General features: G+C 31.8%; 1 protein-coding gene across 2 annotated transcripts in view; it reads left to right on the forward strand.

Annotated features, from left to right (window-relative positions):
* Positions 1 to 18,060, forward strand: part of LOC136972740 (aminopeptidase Ey-like) — a 108,714-nt gene extending 90,654 nt beyond the window's left edge. Inside the window, exons 11-20 of one of the 2 annotated variants that reach the window (XM_067267355.1) lie at positions 1,846 to 1,934; positions 2,309 to 2,439; positions 2,599 to 2,654; positions 2,901 to 3,048; positions 4,733 to 4,815; positions 8,241 to 8,360; positions 11,241 to 11,402; positions 13,690 to 13,815; positions 16,548 to 16,611; positions 17,394 to 18,060. In XM_067267355.1, coding sequence (XP_067123456.1) covers positions 1,846 to 1,934; positions 2,309 to 2,439; positions 2,599 to 2,654; positions 2,901 to 3,048; positions 4,733 to 4,815; positions 8,241 to 8,360; positions 11,241 to 11,402; positions 13,690 to 13,815; positions 16,548 to 16,611; positions 17,394 to 17,552 — 1,138 coding nt within the window. In that variant the 3' untranslated portion in view covers positions 17,553 to 18,060. The remainder of the gene's footprint in view (positions 1 to 1,845; positions 1,935 to 2,308; positions 2,440 to 2,598; positions 2,655 to 2,900; positions 3,049 to 4,732; positions 4,816 to 8,240; positions 8,361 to 11,240; positions 11,403 to 13,689; positions 13,816 to 16,547; positions 16,612 to 17,393) is intronic. The other variant, XM_067267356.1, reaches the window with a different exon arrangement.
* The last annotated feature ends 1,927 nt before the right edge of the window (positions 18,061 to 19,987 follow it).

A 19,987-nucleotide genomic window follows, 5' to 3' on the forward strand; every position in this document is an offset into this window, starting at 1 on the left:
ACTCACGATTTTTATTGGTATTTAATATTCTAATCAAAGGATAATGTATTACAATATTTTCTGTTAAATTTGACACTACAATTTTGGTAAACTTTAGTAAAATTATTTAGTAAAACAACAGTATTACTAGAACGCTTTATTTAGATGATTTTGTATGAAATACATATCATGAATTAAAACAGTTTATTTTTAATATTTTGTTGGATACCCTTTTCCTTTTATCACTATTTCGATTCTTTGAGGCATTGAATCTACCAGATGCTTGGGATCTGATGTGATTACCTTGAACCAAATTTGGATGATGGCTTCTCTCAACTCCGTTTTGTTACTGGGATTGTGGAGTGACACCAACACTTTCAGCCTGAACCACAGATTCTGTATTGGATTTAGGTCAGAACTATTTTCTGGCCAAGGCAGAACGGTAATATTTTGGTCTCTGAACCACTTTAAGCAATTTCTGGCTGTATGACATGATGCTACATCCTGTTGAAAGATGCATCGCTGACGTTCGCCTTCAAATAAATCCCCAATGGCAGTTTTGCTTTCAACACTGCTTTCTGATATTTTTTGCGTTAATGTTACCGTCGATGACAGCAAGACGTCCAATACCATGTTTACCATGCAAGCCCACACACCATTACATTCTTAGAATGCTTCGTGGTGGCTATAGTGTACTGGGTCGAAAAATCTTTACTGGCTCGGCGATGAACAAACTCCATCACTTCCAGAGATAAAAGGTTTTGTTTTGAAGCTCCAAATAATCTTGCCCCAGACTTCTTGTGTCTACTTCTTGTGTGCCAGAGCCCAATCGATATGTTTTTACCTCTGTTTTTTGATGAGGTTTGGCTTCTTTCTTAGTGTCTGTGCTCATTGTCACGCAACTTTTTCTAACGGCTCTATTAGCAATTTCCATGCCAGATGCCTTGAGAATGTTGTTGATATCTTTTGACGATCTGTGAGGTCTTGCAGGGACAGACAACAGATTCTGAGCACATATTGTTCAGTTATTTTTGTTTTCTGCCTGTTCTTGGAGTTGTTTTTGTCAATCCAGTCCCAGCAAAGCATTTGCAGCTCTTGCGAACCTGATTTTGTAGTTCAACCATCCGACCTAATTGCTATTTCTTTTTATGTGTAGTCTTCTTTGCTGCAGATCAATCAGCACATTTTATTTTGTTAAGAGCCATAATTTTACTTTTATCACATTCACATAATCACAAAATTCAGAGATTTCTCTTCTCAAGACAATAGCTGTTAAATATGACAAAATTGTCAGATGTGATTGCTCAAACTCTCCTGATTGACTACTGGAACATACCCGCGCGTTGTCCTGCGATTGGTTAAAACAAACACATGACATTCAATATTGTTATTGCTACTGATCAACAAGTTAACTCGTAAATTCTTGTATAAAGAAATTATTACTCCTTCTAACTTGCTAAACTTCAAGATCAAGAACCTGCTCATATTTGATGCTATATCAGACATTTAGGGTAAAACGTATCCAGTATTTCACGTTAATTATACCAATTCTAATATTTAATGCGTTCGGATTCCTAGATTGTTATCACGAATGGAATAGAATAATAGCGCTGATCCGGAAGTACAGTACGTTTTCACAACCAGTTAGGGAGTAAAGGCATTTACATAATAGATAGTTTTCAGTGGGTTACTTTCAATTAAGACGTATAGCATTTGAAATTTATTTAGTAAATTAAGAATAATTTTTTTTTAAAATATGGCATACACTACTAATTAGCTATATCGCCGTACTTATTTTTTACTCGAATCAAATAGTCGAATAATTTAATATTTTGTAATTTTTATTTATATCTATTATCATTTTAGGAATTTATGGTCAATTCCTATATATTACGCAACAGGAAATAATTCAAACTGGAATCGTGAAATAAAGTTATGGTTGAATTCAAAAAATGGTAGGAATATATTTAATAAAATAAGTTAAATAACTTCAAACCAATAATTAAATTTTCGGATTTTTATTTTAATGAACTTTTTAAATTTTGCATAATGCCAAAATTGTCCTTTTCAGAGATAAATCCACTTATTAAGGTAAATCCACTTATTATAAATCCACTTATTAAGGTAATATATTGGACGGCTCCTAACTTAAAGTTTTTATATATAGCAGATAAAGAAAATATAGGAATGCATATATTTTCTTTATAAATGCTGGCAAACAAACATGATGGGCAAGGAGCCATGGGTAGGAACCATACCATTAATGAGATCGTCGCCTTGCAAAATGAATTAAATAAATTTATATCTAATGAATGATGATCTGTTTCAGTTACAATAAGGAACATCGTGAAAAATGACGAATGGCTTTACGTGGACGGAACTGGTCTGGGTTACTCTTTAATTAATTACGATCGCAAAAACTGGGAATTGTTAGCTAAACAATTACAGGAAAACCATCAGGTAGAAAACAAATCCTATTTTAAAAAAAAACAGCAAATAATTCTATTGTGATGAAATACAATACGCTGATATTTTTGCCGGACTAAATGTTAGATCAGATTCCAAATGTTTATTATAACGAGAGTTATTGATTTAACCAAATTTTACTTCAACTTTCAGGTGTTTTCATATACTCAACGCTTCAAACTTTTATCGGATGCATCAGCTTTATACAGGTAAGAAACATTCGATTATATTTTTAATTTCATTATCGACGGTGCATTAAATTCATAAAAATATAATTAAATATCTAAAATATTTCTTGAATAAATACAAATTTTGATAGTTAACATTAAATTATAAAATTTCCATTCTGTCCATCCAAATTATATCGATGGAAACACCAAAGCATTCTTCTTAATTTAAAAGTTTAAAAATAATTTGGTCTGAAACATGTGATGATACGTTTTTGAATTTTCCAGTTTGAATCAAACAGTTTGTGACACTGTCTTGGATTTATATTTACATTTGCCAAAAGAAGAAATACAATTTTTAACAGGAAGTGGTGTAATTTATATGATATATGATATCAATAATATTCTTCCAGATAACCTAATGGAAGATTGGAAGGTATGTCTCTGTATAGATATGTAACTTATTAGTTTGTACATTTATACAAATTATTGTTTAATATCAATGTTTGTTAACCACCAATTCGTATATAATTCTTGCAATTTTCGAGGACACAAAAGAATTTAATGTAAATTTTAATGAAACGCTTATTTTCATCTGTTTATAGGTTTTGTTTTTTGTTTTTTTTAACTCTTTCCGCCCTGTGGGCACTAAGAGGGTCTCTTTTCGTAGGCCCATTATGGGTTCGGCCAGGCCCACAATGGGACGACCGGGTGGTGAGGGACGGGATCCGACATATCCGAACGGACCACCCCCGAAAAATTCCTGGGGATTTTTCGACCCGTTCGGATTCGATTCCGGGTCCCCCAGAGCGGTAGGCTGCCACCTTGACCGCTCGGCCATCCGGCCGCCGTGTTAGCGACAGGTATGAATCGTATAGCGAAACGCAGATCAAACAACCGGAATAAATTAATAAGTTATTATCTTCACTATGGCTATAATATATAATAGAACAATATGTTCGAAATAGCAATTTATTTTTTAAATATTAAATAATACATTGTTTAGCTGTAAAATTGTCTTCTAGATTAATTATATTTAAAAATTTTTCAAATTAAAAAAAGAATATAAATATCTAAATCAAACACCGTACAATCCTGATTAACCGAGGTCCCACATTATCCCAGACAAAGCTCTAAGGGAATAGGATACACTACTCTTTTTATACTGTAATTCATAAATGAGTGTTCAAAATGGTAACGTATATTACAAGACGATTTGTTTGTTATTATTTTCCAGGCTCTGTTCTATATAAAAGAAGGAAAGTACGGAGATCGGTAGAAAAATGATCCCCAAGATTTTTACATTTTTGGACTCAGGGCATCTTGAAACGTCGAGAAATGTAAAAAATTTTTTATGTATACCTATATGGATATATATGTGGGGGTACGATTTCATTCACGCTCTTTTAAGTTTAATAACTCCCGTGCTTTTTGTCGAAAATTTCTGAAATTTTTCAGGGATATTTGTGTATCAGGAGATTGATGCTATTAAATTTTGGTGGTTAAAGGTCGACGGAGTGGGGAGATATAGGGGTTGTATGTAAGATCGAACTTAATGACGATTTTACTCGTTATTAGCATTTACATTTTTTTAAATAAAGTCCATCGCAATCCTCAAGATTATGTTTTTTGCCATTTTATAATAATTAAAATTTTAAATGTTGCCGGGAAAGTTCAGTAACTCGTTGCTGGATTTTTATTATTATTTAACTGCAATGTAGGAGAGAATCATATTAAAATGCACCTACAATGTTTCTTACCTGTATGAGGATGAAACGGACAGCCACGCCATTTCGGATTCAAAATTACGAATATAAAAGATTTATTGACATCATTTATTATATAGCTAATATACGTACATTACAATAGTTTTAAAATTAAAAATATATATTAATATATTTTTAATTTTAAAACTATTGTAATGTACGTATATTAGCTATATAATAAATGATGTCAATAAATCTTTTATATTCGTAATTTTGAATCCGAAATGGCGTGGCTGTCCGTTTCATCCTCATTTTCGATTATCGTTACCTCGGATAATCGGAATTCCACTGTATTTAACTATTTTATGAAAATTTCCTAATAAAAATATCAATTTAATTTATGTACATTTTCAGAACTTTTTATTGTATATGTTAATACCTCTCTACGAAAAGTTAAAGTTAGAAGATAAGGACAAATATACAATAGGATATAAGAGGTAAATTTAATATTATATTTTAGCTTGTTACTTAACTTATAATAAATTAGTATGTTTAATATACCATTTGTTGTTTACTATCAGTATATTTTATGTAAATATTCTAATTTCGTCTTGCACATTCAAGTATTTCCGAATGATATTTGAATCGTAACAACAGACATCGATTCAATATCATTCTTGGATACTACTAAGTAAAAATAAGAGATTTGAGAAACTTAAAAATATTTGATATTAAAAGCAGTTTAAAATAAAATAAGCAACAGACGCAACAAATGGAATAAGAGAAGACAGTTGTAAACAGAAAATTGAATGAGGTTATATTCCTTCTGACTTATGTCGCTTATTAAGAAATCAAATTTAGGGGACTTTTAATAAATAGATTTACAAATAGAAAATATTTTTTGGCGTTGTAAATAAATAAGTTGTTATATACTTTATTCCCGTTTTCGAATATTTTTACATTGTATAAATAATAAGAACAGATAATGATACTAATATTACATATTCAAAATTAAAACATGAAATTGTTAAGTAAGGAATAGAATATAGAAGTATTAACTTAGAAATTTCTTGTTAAAGTTAAAAAAAATAATTGTAATATGGCCACTGACCAGCACATAACTTTCTAATCGTTACGTATGTAAACATAAATTCGCATAAAAACCTAAAGATTTAAAAAGTGTGCAACTTGCTCTGTTGCTGGTTTGTGTAGAACTTTGCCTCCAAATATGAAACAAGTTACCTCCAAGTATGATAGCAAATACCTCTAAACAGTCTCCAGATTGTATGAGTTTCAAAAATTACCAACCTAAATACTCGTAATAGAAGTAACTACAACTACTGTACCATTCACAAAATTAAACATTTTATTTAAATAATTTGAAACGTTACAGTAAATGACTATTGGTCAGAGGCGTAAGTTTTGCATCCACATTGCCCATGTTCCTCCTGCTGCTATGTTTTTCTTGAATAATTTTAATCGTTTGTTTTGAAGAAACAAAATTTTAGCAGGTTTTCTTAATTTCAATCCTTACTCAACATTAAAAAAAAATGTTCTCTTTCCTGGATTATATTTCCTAAATTTTGAGAGAAATTTATAAACCTGTCAACCTTCATTACAATCTTCTGTCCACTGTTTCACCTCTGAACTAATTGCCAGTGATTAAAAATACAACAGAGAGTTCCTTAACTTTCCCGGCAACTTTTAAAACTGCTTGTGACGCTATCTGTCATGATAGTCTATTAAAAACTTTTATATAATTAATTATTATAAAAGGATGAGTTTCATATTTTTTTAAAAAATTTGTAAATGCTAATAAGTAAAATCTTCATTAAGTCCGACTCTACTCGGGATATGAGACACGCCCCCTATATCTTTTCATCCATCGACTTTTAACTACCAAAATTTCATAGCATCAATAGCATCATTTCTAATACACAATCCTCCCTGCAAAATTATGAAATTTTGCAAGATATACGGGAGTTATTAAGCTTCAAAGTGGGTGAACAAAATCGTACCTTTCTATACACACAAACATCCATATATATAGTAAAACAATAAACCAAAATTTTTTGCATTTCTGGACGTAACAAAAATGTAAAAATCTTGGAGGTCATTTTTTTGACTGATTGCCTTACTTTCCCCCTGTTATTTTCAATAAAAGTTCTTTTTGTGGCACAGAAATAATTACCCTTAGAAACAAACTTCTAAAAATATTTCTAAATTTACCTTTCTTTTAAATTTAACTCTAGACAAAGAAAAGCTCTAAATCTGGAGATAAAACCTCGAAAACGTCAATTCTAGCAACATTTACAGTAAAACATATCTGATTGCAATCTAATTTATACGGAGGCAATCTCAGGATTTAATCTTGGGGAGCTCAGTTGAACGGATAAAAAATATTTTAATGCGAATTCAATAAAATTCTTATTTTATGTGATCACTAATTGATAAGTAACGAAAAAATGTAAGACGCAAAACAATATAAATAAAAACAATCTCTTTTTTTTTAAACCAAAGGAGATAAAGAGGTATGACTTCTTTTGGCTAAAACTACTTATTAGTATTTAGAGACAAGCAAAGAATACAAATTATCAATTCTTTTTAAATTTAGTGTTTAAAAAATTTTTAAATGAGTCCGAAAATATCTCAAACTTAAGATCCCAGAAAGTTAAGGTTAAGGTGACAGCCTTCCTCTCTAGGAAACCTGAAATCGAATCCGTATGGGTAAAAAAACCTCGGAAACTTTTCAAGGATGGTCTCTCCCGGATATTTCGGAAGCTATTCCTCACCATCCGGCCGCCTCATAGTAGACTCGGCCGAACCCATGATGAACCCCATGATTGGTTAAATGGCCCTTTTACGAGTTAGAGCCCCAGAGCAGAAAAAGTAAAAAAATATTCAATATGTAAATATATAAACTTGTATTTTTCGAAACAGAAATGTACAAGTTTACTACGGTTGTGAAATTTTATATTCTACTTAATTATTTTTTAATCTTAAAAATAATTAATACAAATTTTTGATGTTTTATTTACTATAACGCTTTCCACCCTATGGACACTTTTTTATCAAGCATATATAGGTTGAGTCAGTCCCACAATAAGTCAGTCCCCGATATGTTGGCTATATTATGTTGGATATATGACCCTGACCATCGGCTGCTCCGGTGGTCAGGGTCACGAATGGTCCAACGTATCGGGAAGGATCATTCCATCCCCAGTCAGCTTACTGCTCTGGATCCCCAGAGCAGTAAGCTGACACCATAGCAACCCATCATCGATTCATCAATGTTTTTTTTAATTAATTAAAAAACGATGATTATTTGAATTCTTATTATTTTTATCTATATTAAGTTTTCTACGTTTATTTCTGATTATATGTATTTATCACCCAAACAACTTAATAATAAAATTGTATTAATTACTATTAATTTCGAGAAACTGTTAAAATGTAAACTACAAATTATTATAATTTGCACAAAAAATTCTGTACACAATCCTACTTAAGTATATTATTTGGATAATTAGAAATAATAATCATTTACCATTAGCGAGATTGAGGCCGAAGTTTTAAACGCGAAAACGTGTACGTCGGAGGTTCGGCGCCGCTCTGCTGTAAGCCTAGAAGTTTGGCAATGGCGTTTGGAATGTCGAGCATGATTCCACTGACTTTCCAAACGCCATTGTCAAACTTCTAGGCTTACAGGAAAGCGGCGCTGAACGTCCGACGTACACGTTTTCGCGTTTAAAACTTCGGCCTCAACCTGGCTATTATTTATCATGTTGTGGTGCTGATTTATAACGTATATTTGTTATGTAACGATTATTTTATTATTTTAATGTTAAAAATCGTAACAAACTATATTTATTATATCAATAGTGACGCTTTTGTTTTAATTTAATCAATATTTATCTTCTAGAATCGATTCCCAAGAAAGTAAGCTCATGGCGGTAGTTTGTGGTTTAGGATATCCACCTTGCGTGGAAGAAGCAAATAGAAAATATAATATATGGAAAGCGAGGAGAGATAATGAAACAGAGTAAGTTGTTAGTAAAATTTCAGATAAATGTCTTTTTGGAAACGATTGTTTTTTTTTTATTAGAATAACATAGTTTTTATTATAATGTACTGTAATTTTACAGTAATTTTATAAACTTAAAATTTTTTGAAATATGTTTTATTTAAAAGCATGTGTCAAACATTCATTCTAAGTAAGACTTCTTTCTCACTATAAATGTAAACTTTCAAGTGCCGTCTTAATCTATTTACTCGCTCGAATTCGAGTTCGACAGTATTTTCTACTTTTACGCACCGAAAACGATGGGAGAAATGACAAAACTCTTGCGATGAGGTTCACTCTAGTCATGTGGTCCCATCTGGATTTGAGCTCACCAGTGGCCGAGTCGTCTTCGTACCCTGAACACTGGGAGTTCGGTCGTGGGTTCGCGCCTCGCTCGGACCTGCTGGCCACGTGGAGTTTTCGGGTTTCCTCCATGTCTGTAACGCCTAAATGGTGGCCAGTTTCCCTTAAAAAGACATCCCGAAGGCATCCCCCTAGGCCAGGGGTCGGCAACCTTTTGAGTCGGAAGAGTCAAAAATTACAATTTACAAAATTTCAAAGTTTTTAAAGAGCCACAAAATTTTTTCTTGCCAACAATAAATAGTACTCGCATAAATAAAGTTTTTTGATAAAAAAAACTAATCTATTTATTCATATATAAGTAGTGTTTTTCACAACAAATTAGATAATATATATATGGCATTATTAGATAATTACTTATTATTTAAGTAAAAAATTAAAACAATTAAACATTTACTTAAGTATGCTGGGGTGTAACCCAAAACCTGGTGTTCTGTGTTTTTTTTCTTCTGCTTTTTTTAATTTGTCATTAAAGGTCTTTATTATTAATTAAACATTTACTTACAACACTAACTTGTACTTGAATAACAAACAATTGAGCAAACAAATTCAATGGGAGCGTTGGCTTTGCATGGTTTTAGAAAGTTTCGATAAATTTGGCTCATAACTTGTTGTTTTAAGTTTCAGACACGATTCTAAATTTTCATTTGTTAGTTGGCTTCTTACTTTACTTTTAATTATATTCATGCAAGAGAACGCTTGCTCGCACGAATATGTCGATCCGAAGATAGTCAGCACTCCAAATGCCAACTTCTTCACCTCACTGTAGCAATCTGGAAGACTATTCCATGCGTCGAATATAAGTGCCTCAAGTCGCGGCATTTCTTTTAAAGCTGTCCACTTTTGTTGCGTTACGTACATACATTTCTGGACCTCCAACTCTTCCAACTTGCTTTTCAACTCTGTAAATTTTCCACTCCACAAAGCTTTACTTTTTAAATCGATCAATTGCATTTCTAGAGATCCAGTATCAATTCCAAATGGCTCAATGTGGATTTCGTTACTATTTGTGTTAAGAGGATTTACTATGAATGCTAGAGTGGTTTTGTTGGTTTTGAATTGCTCAAATCTGTCAGCAAATTCATCTTTAATTTTTTTTATAACTGTGCTGAAGTAATTCGTGTCAACAGTTGCACTGGTTTTATCGCGATATTGCTTTAGAAATTGAAAATGAAGTAATTTACCGCTCTGAATATCTTCTGCAAAAAGAATTAATTTTTCTTCAAAACAAACCAATTCTTCTACCAAAACATAGGCTGGGTTTCCCTTTCCTTGCAGTTTTAGATTCAGCTCATTTAATTTCGCTGTGATATCCACCATAAAGTAAAATTTTTGCAACCATTTGTTGTTCTCTAATTCAGGGTGATTAATGCCTTTTTCATTTAGGAATGTATTTATTTCATTCAAGCACAAAGCGAAACGTTTCAACACCTTACCTTTCGAAAGCCATCGCACTTTATTGTGAAGAAGGAGGTCGTATAAATAATATTTGCGTATGGAACTAAAGAGCCGCAGCTTCACATCCAAAGAGCCGCATGTGGCTCGCGAGCCGCAGGTTGCCGACCCCTGCCCTAGGCAGATCGCCCAAGTGTCGCGTTGCCATAACTTAAACAACAACAACAACCCATTTGGATTTAAGAAACTTCCGGGGGGCATTTTTTGTTGACACGCGGAAGAACCAAAAGCTATCGAAATCTAAATTTGGTGTAAGTTTTAATCTGGATATTGGTGACACAGTTCAACGCCCATCCGGAATTGCAGGATATAGGCTATAGCGGTATGCAAAGATTTTTACTTCCGTTCTAGAAAAATATTAATAGGGTTGAGTTGTCTTAATTACAAGGTAGCGTATATTTCCCGCAAGGTGGAAGAGAGTAACTGACTAATTTGGAATAAATTTTGCATAAAGAGTTTGGAAATTTGTGAGGATGAAATCAGGGGAAACGAGTGAGGGTCTTAGTTTTAAAGAAGTGTATATTTTTTGGAAAATTGTGGAAAGTAACTAGGCAAAATTTGTCCAGAACGCTCAAAAGGTTGGGAGTTTGGACAAATTTGGGGATAGGAAGATGAAATTATAGAGGAGGAATGAGGAGTCCGAGTTTTACGGTAGTCTCGATACTCTACGTACCCGAAACTGAAAATATAAGGTAATAAGTTTAAAAAAAGCCCACCAGTCGGTGAAAAAAATTGACCTTGAACTGAGCACACAAGCAACAATATGACAATGCCAGAGAAATGCTGCAGTAAAACATTTTATCACGTTCATTTTCCTTTTTCATTGTGAAAATGCGGTATATAACCTATGTTCATCTGGAAGGAATAAGCTTTCCAACAGCGAAAGAATTTTAAAAATCGGTTCAGTACATTCTGAGATTACCTGTAGCAAACAAACAAACATTCTCGCTTTATATATTAAAAGAAAAGTTATAATAACAGGCGATATTATAGTATTAATTATGATTATGATCTGTGATAAACAATGTAATAATTTCTAAATAGAATATCTTCGTTAATAAAGTCTTTCGTTCTTTGCGTCGGAATAAAAAACGGAGATGAAAAGGACTGGAATTATTTATATGACATATATTTGAATAGCGAAGAATTCGAGTTTTTTATATTAGATGCACTTTTATGTACTCCTAATGAACATCTCAGAAAAAGGTAAGTTGCTTTTGAAAAAAATTATACCTACTTAAGAATAGCATAAAAACTCGATTTAACGAACTTCGGATTTGACAGACAAAATTACCCATCGTATGTCACACGAAAAAATTAACACCCTATTAATTTTAAAATGCTTTTTTATATGATTAAATTAATAGGTTATCTTTTCAAATCCAAGAGTCAGCGACTTAAATACAATTAAATACAATTAAAATTTATTTTCCACAAAATGTTTATTGATTTAAAGCATTTTCCGTGACTTGTCAACAAAATTCAAACACTCTCGACTTATATTCACTGGAAAATCAGTGAAAATAATTGCAGAGTATTATGCTTACAAGTAAGGTATATCAATTAGTCTTTATCATATAATACGAATGAAAAATGTTTGATTGCAATCGAAAAACGTTGACAGTCCTATTTAATGCTTTCGTTGATATCTATTTTGTAATGCGTTGAAATGTGAATTGCGGTGATGATATCTAATTGAAAATTGTTGGGAAGTGTTTCACAATTGCATGAAATCTAACCAGAAATGCTGTATTTCGATTTAGATCGTATACTTGTTTATTAGTCTTAGAACTACGGTGATTACAAGCAATAGACTAATATATACAGAAAACTTTTCTGTGAAAATATACTTTAATTAATTACATAAACGAATCTACATAAGTAAAAGTTTACAAAGTTTTAGATATTTATCAAGTTTTTAACAGAAGCATTCACTTTATTTTATAACGGACCTGCGCTTTAACAAACAACCTCGCTCAAACCAGTAGTTAAATCGAGGTTTTAGTGAATTAATATTTTATCGAACATATTATTTTATTTTCGAATATTTTATCTACTGGGTTGAATCATAAATAAATCCCATTTTAGGACGAGATTAACGGTAAGTGTAACTGTGATTCAAATACTTATGACATGAATTTAACTTCAATTAAGATTTATTACTGGCTGTTAATAAATAGTCTCTGAATGTAAATTTTAAAGCTGAAGTATCGATAATGCAATAAAAACATGTTTTTGAAGCCATTTAAAATGAAGCATTCCATAAGTGCATATGTTCCATATTATGTTGTGGGAGTATAAACTCTGCAATAACGCTGTAAAAACAGCAGAAAAAATTTGCAGTGTCTGACAATGGAGTAATTTCAGATAAAGCAGTTTGAAAATGCTTACAGAATTCCGTTATGGTTGTTTGTCCTTACAAGATGAACAAAGATCAAATTGCTACTCAGACTTCGAAGACATGTTAAAGATCCTGATTGAGCAGAACTCGCAGCAAATGAACAAGTTAACAAAAAAGCCGAGCACATTCCAATCAACCATCAATCGTCGTCTCAAAAAATAGGGAAGGTGAACAGGCTCGGAGTTTGTGTTCCTCATAACCTCACTGAACGAAATAAGGTCGAAAGAAGGTGTATAGCTGCTATCTTGCTTTCTTGACATAAAGATGATTTTTGTTTTTGGTAAAAATTATTATGGAAGATGAAAAGTGCATTGCGTATGAAAATGTTATTCGAAGAAGACATTGGGATTGACAAGGATCATCGACTTCAACCGGGTCGAAGCCCAGTATACATGGAAGAGAAATTGTTATCTATGTAGTATGATGGGATCGTCAACGATTTATCCATTTCGAGTTATCGCGCAACGAAACTATTGCTGTTCAGAACAACTTCGGCTAAAATTTCAAGAAAAGCGTCCTGCACTTGTTTACAGAAAGGTCACCTTAGGGCTTGACAGTATAAGATCGTACACAGCAAAGATTACCCAAGAAAAAATTTCAGTTTGGCTGGTCTGTTTTTCCTCATCCACCATATTCGCTGGACCATCAGATTTACATGTTTTCTTGGCAACACTTTCAAAATGATGACCAGGTTCGGGATTTTTTCTTCGAAATTACCAGAATTTAATGCAAGGGGAATTGACAAGTTGCCTGAAAAATGACAGTATATAGAGTATATGTGAAAGTCTGTTGCTGTACGTTATTGGCAGATAAGTTTTATTTTATGAAACGGACTTATTTATGGTTCAACCCACATTTTTTAAACGCATAGCTTATTGAAAAAATTAAATTAAAAATGACTTTATCTGGAGATAATTTATCCATTATAATTTTCAATTAAAATTATACTTTTAAGCATTAAAAATGTATTATATTTAATTAAAAATAACGATTAAATATCTTTTAGAAACGAAATATTAAATTACGATTTAAAAAGTATCTATCTTAACAATTTGATTATAATATTAAGATTATCAAATGTGTTTCAATTAGAGTTCTCAACGTGACTAAAGACACAGAAGAATTAATTGGCATATTCTGGGCTGCTATAGATTTTAGAGACACTTGGACGGATCTGACTCGAATATACGATGAACTTCTCGTTGATTTAATGGAAACGTAAGCGGAAATATTCATAAACTTAAAAATTAAAGTAAAACCGGGTGAGATGCCTAGTCGGGAGAAACGACTAAAGGTTTTTTATTCAAATAATACTCAGTAGAACAAGTCACTAGTCACTTTAAGGGTGACTACGCTTAACGTTTAAACGGTTCATTATTTTTCGAATTGTTGTTTTGCCATTATATTTTACGAAAAAAATATTATGCGAAATTCGAATATGTTTACGTGATATTTCTGTATCACGTGTAAGTGGGATTAGTTGGTAGTATCTCAGTCGAAGCCAGAGGTCCTCTATAATTTTAGTCTAAAATATAGAAATAGACATCCAAAGGAACATTCCATATCGTACTCTTTACAGAAGAGTAAAAGACATTAATTTAACAAAGCGAGCTCTTCGATTAAATTCAATGTTAGGTACTCAAAATGAAAAAAAAACTTGTTTATCATATAATTAAGTCACAAAAGCGAGACAAGTAAAGCCGATTGGATTCGATGTGCAATGTTCAAAAAATGGAAGCACGAAACATGCACAATGTATATTACAGAGTATAATGAGTGTAGAAAATACAAAAAGTACAAAATTTTGATTAAATTAAATGTTAAACAAAACAGGCATCTCTCTCTTAAGCATTATGCAACTCTCCCGTACCTCCGGAGAGTTGCCCAAAACGGACAAGTGTCATTTCGTCGCTATCACTCTGTTACATCGAGCTACTATTTAACTTTGTTCACTTTTCTTAAAAGATCATCCTTGGCTGTATACGGGTTATATATTTATTTCTTCTGGAAACTGCAGTTAAGCGAGTTACAAGCGTTGAAAAAAAGCTATTGGTGTCTCATCCGGTTTTATCATATACTATACAATTTACTTATAAAGAAATTTTTCTGTTAAATATAAATAATATTCCTACAAGTTAGATAAAATTCAAAACTCATTTTTGATGTTCTCTCTTTCCAAAAAATGTTCAAATATATTTTAAAAGTAAATAATTGTCTTCATTTACAGATTTTTCAATTTCAAATCGTATTCTGTTCATTGTGTATTCAATAAGAAACAAATGTGAATGTCATTTTGTGTTAGGCCATTTAATTCAATTTAAAATCATCGATTTGCAACAATCTACAATAAATTGGAAAATTTTAATTATATTACAAAAAATACATCATCATTATTAATCATAATTCGAAGTGTAAATAAAATGATCGTTTTTATAAAATAGGTATTACGTTTTCATATCTTATGTAATTTTGTAATTGACCGGATAGACGATTATTTTACCCACATTTGTTAATACTAGGAAGATCAGATCAGAAATTATTCCTATATTCGTAAATCATTGTGGTTACTTTCACTCATATATGAAAACTGTGATTTTCAATGCTTACTTTATTCAAGATAAGCAATTGTTTTTTCCCCATTTAAAATCCGAGAAAAGCCATGGCCATCAACAATTTCTACAATTCTTCGACGATGTTCCACTTGGTCAATTTGGTCGGCTGGGCAGGTTCACGAATAGAGTTCCATTGTAATCGAAGTCTCGTGTTGGTGAGATCCACACCTCTTCACAGAGTGCCATCGCATTCTGTATTTTGTAGATTCTTATTGTACATTTGACCCGCTTTGAGCGGCTGCTCCCAGAGTATTGCTGTCACCACCATCACTGAAGTAACCACGCCTTTCACTTCCATGTTGAGGGGAAGAACTGTTGGAAATAGTCTCGGGAGCCCCAATTGACCCGTGAGGCGATGGAGAATGACTTGACGCTGAATCCACGCTATGGTCACTTCACTCAGTGGAGGTTGAAATGTTTCATCTTTATCAGAATCATTGTCGATATCTTCGACGATACTCTGACGGTTGAGATTTGTCGTCTTCCATGTCTTGGAGTCTTTGACTGCGTTTAGTATATTCGACACACTAAAACAAAAAGCCATGATGATATTCAGCAGCAAATGCTTCCATGTCGTATAATTCACACGATTATTTTATTTCACAAAATTTTATTGCTATTTTACAAATTTGCAAACTTTGCAAATTTTACAAATTTTATTGTTATATCGCATCGTAAACGATGCGATATAACAATGTACAGAAAATAAAATCGAAACACAAAACATCGACTCACAGGCCGTACCCAATCAGTTTGTAATGAGTGGGGAATACCTGTCAGAGAAGAGTGGGAAATCCTCTACGTTTAGGGTAGTCGTGGAAGAAGTCATGGGTCAATATGAGCCAATGGCAATTTTAAGAAAAATAGCTTTGTAAAAGGTTCCTTTCATGCACATTTTGTCTATAGAAAGCTAGGAAAATTCAAAAATTTTTAGGACCCTCTTGATTCTAGTTATCGTATAAATATCATTCAATGATATTTATACGATAATTAACATCAGGATATTTGATTCATTAAAAGTGGTGATTTTGATCCATGAGATCGAAATTACCACTTCAATTTTTCTAGTGTTAATTGGTCATTTCAGTAAGCGTTATATTTTTACAAAAGTTTTATATTTCCTAATCAAAATGCTTTTATCATGTTTTCCCTGAAGTTCACATTTGTTTGCAAACGAATGAAAAAATTGTCAAATTTTGCTTTTCCTTGGTCATTTTAGAATTTTATTTGCTATTCCATGAAAAATCCCTTTTCTGTTCAAAAAATAATCATGTAAATTATCGTATATTTATTTTTAAATTAGTTTTTAACGTTGTAATGTATATTTATAATTTTTAGTGATCAAGACAAAGCTAAATTACTCACAAAGATATTGTGTACCAACGACGAGACGTTCAAAAAGGTATAAAAGTATTATATACATTCATATAGACATATTTATATACAATATTTAAAACTATAAAATATTTACTTTTCTAAAATTTACCGTAATCTAAATAACTATAAGATTTGCATATAAAAATTCATATCGTTTTACTTCTTAAACGTTGTTCTGAAGAGCTGCTATAAAATATAACCATATTTTGTCAGCTTGGGATCGGTTTATTAAATTATAGTTAAAAGACGAATACTTCGCAAATATGAACGTAAACAGCATTTCTAAGAGCAATACTAAAAACATTCCTGTATGTGGTTCTTCTTCTTAAAACACGAAAGACACAAGTTGGAGAAAGAGAGATTAAAACTTATAATGTATTACGAAAGATGTCCAACAAACTCTTCGGAAAAGAAGACAACTGAAATACGTAGATAGTTTTTTTCAAGCTCCGATGGTCCATAAAACAAAGACAAGTGTAAATAACAAAATGAATTTATTACCAAAAGTTAGGTACAAATATGGTTACTTTTCGTCATTATCACTGTGAAGATCGAGGAATTTGACTGTGGGCGAGCTTTGCAATCCCCTCTTCATAGACTGTTAATGATCAATAATATAAAAGTTATTTTTTAATAAAATCTTTTAACAGCCGGGAAAGTTACATAACTCGTTGCTGGATTTTTTCAGATATTCATGATTAAATTGTTTACTGTTGATTAATTTTCTTTATAAATAACTTTAGTAATTATTTTTACTTTTTTGCATTTCAAAAGGCATTTAAATGTAAAAATATTTTAAATTTGCAGGTGGAATCGATTATAGAAATTCGTTCAAAAGAAATTAAAAATGTAAAACAAATAGAAATGTTTAACGAAGTCTTGAGAGAAGCAAGAAAAACCCGAGAAAGTAAAAAGCTATTTGGAGAATGCGTGGAAAATTGGCTGAGAGAGAAAAAATGGCAATAATTCGTTGCCATCATTCAATATTGAAAAAAAAAATTCTTTTATATTTTCAATAGATCCTGGGGTCTCTATAAGATAAAGATATTATTAAGGTTTGCAATAACTTGGCTTTTAGGTTAGTGAAATGTTTAAAAATATTTTCAACGAAACTCGTAAGTAATACGAAATTCATAAGAAACTCGAGTTTGGAATAATTGTGAAGTCATTATGTTTCAAATATTTACTTATATTTATTAATACTTCTTTGTAATTCATTATAAAATGGTGATTATAAGAGTAGAATTCCTCCCAAAAAATTGTTCGTGTTAAAGGAAGTTGTTAGTTTTCCTTAAATATTCTTTGCTATACACATTAAATGCATTGACAGTAGACTATTAAATATATTGCGTCCTCAGCTGTTATACTATTGTACCCATAAAGGAATATAAAGACCGAAAACTTGCGAGACAAAAATGGACAATAGCAAATAATTCTTATAGTACTAGATTACAACTATTGCATAATTTCCTATAAATATAAATTTGCTAGAATTATTAAATAATTAATGAAAGTTTCATCTGCAATGTAACATACATTATTGCATCGTTTCATTCCAGTAATCAGTATAGTTTCTCAGAAATAGCGTAATCAAGTGTAGCGTTACAACTTTTGATGCCACATTATTAGGTTTCAATGAATTTCAGCAAATAATATAAAATGATTTAAACAGGAAATAGTCAAATATATGACAAATTTCTGAGTAATAGAACAGTTCATAAAACTTCCAAATAATAGATAGAAGAAGATATAATTTACTGTGAAAATCAACTGACATTAGTGGTTAATGAGGATGAACTATCAAAAAATAAGTGTCATGTAGATAAAATTGAATTATTTTTAAAATGTATATAATCACACTAGCTTATTTATGTTAATTTACAGAGATTTGATTATATTGTAAGTAGACATAGACAATAAGATTTACAAAAACTATTCAAAAGCCATCAGAAAAAATATATACTACTAATTAAAAGTATATATATATATATATATATATATAGGCCTATGTAATATATTATAATATAAAGACAATATATATATATGTTATGTTTTTTTTATTTTTTTAAATCTTCCTGCAATCAGGGCCGGTTCTAGTAGGTGTGCAGTGCGTGCATGAACGTAAGCGGCCAAATTCCTAGGGTAGCGGATAATGCACTTTAAAAAAACTAAAATTCAAATATAATTCAATATTAAATTAAATATTAAATTAAATTCAATATTATTTTAATATAGAGGTCGGCGATGAAATAGGTTGATGTTTGCATAGCTGTGCACTTTATGTAGGCCTACATAAATAACGCCGAAACATACATGTTACGTGTTTTGCATCAGAAAACGTAACGTGCAAGCAACAAGTGACGGAGATTCATCCGTTCAATCAGGGAAATCTTCATCAGTGAGAATTCCATAATCACTGCGATTATTTCTTGTTTTAAATCACGTACAAGCATAAAAACTTGGAGTTTATAAATTTTTAAAATTTGCAAATTTCAAGCTGTATTTAATGTTAACGTCTTACGATTAAGTTTAAGATTACACTTGCGTAACTCGTTGTGAATGGTGCATTAAATAACATAGGTACAAGGTTTTAGGTTTATATTTAATTTTCGAGTTGAACGAACCTTTATTCCCGTATCGTTAATCTTAAAGCGAACTTACACCATTGTTTTAATTGTTGATGGAACCAAAAGGAAATTTAAATAAAGAAAGAGATGCGCACGAACGTTATTAATTTAAATATCCATATTTAAATTAATTTTTATATACACATGGCCGAACCCATAATGGGCCTGTTAAAAAAGGCCCTCTTAGTGTCCGCGGGTGGTCCGTTCGAATATGTCGGGTCCCGTCCATCACCATCTGATCGCCCCATTGCGGGCCTGGCCGAACTCATAATGGGCCTGCTAAAAGAGGCCCTCTTAGTGCTTACAGGGCGAAAAGAGTTAAAAGAAAGCTTTATAGTCTGCACTATCGAGGTCACTTTGAGTGAAAACCACATACCGAAACAACTATGCAGAAACGTGTTGAAGCAGACATCGTAATTTTACTGATCAGGATAAGTCAAAACAGTTTATAAGTATTATACGCACTGCAGATTCATGTAATTACATAGTAATTCTTCAATTTTTAGACTAACATCATTCAAACAATCTCTGTCAGACAGGCCAGTCAAGACAGAACCAGGTTCTACTCTCTTTGCCAGTGGATCGTTTGCCAGAATTGCATTAAATGGACCTATAATCCATGTGCTGCAGTGTTCTCGTAATGAGAATATCGTCATCATCGCGATGATGATATTCTCATTTGTGAAGTTTGTCGTTAATTAAAAACAAGTTTTTACTTAATCTTTTAAATGTTTTTCAAGAAGTGTTCCGTTCTGCCCCGGATTCCCCTGTATT

This window comes from Centruroides vittatus, unplaced genomic scaffold (assembly GCF_030686945.1).
Source record: "Centruroides vittatus isolate TY-2023 unplaced genomic scaffold, ASM3068694v2 contig_301, whole genome shotgun sequence".
In the NCBI taxonomy this organism is placed as follows: Eukaryota; Metazoa; Arthropoda; class Arachnida; order Scorpiones; family Buthidae; genus Centruroides; species Centruroides vittatus.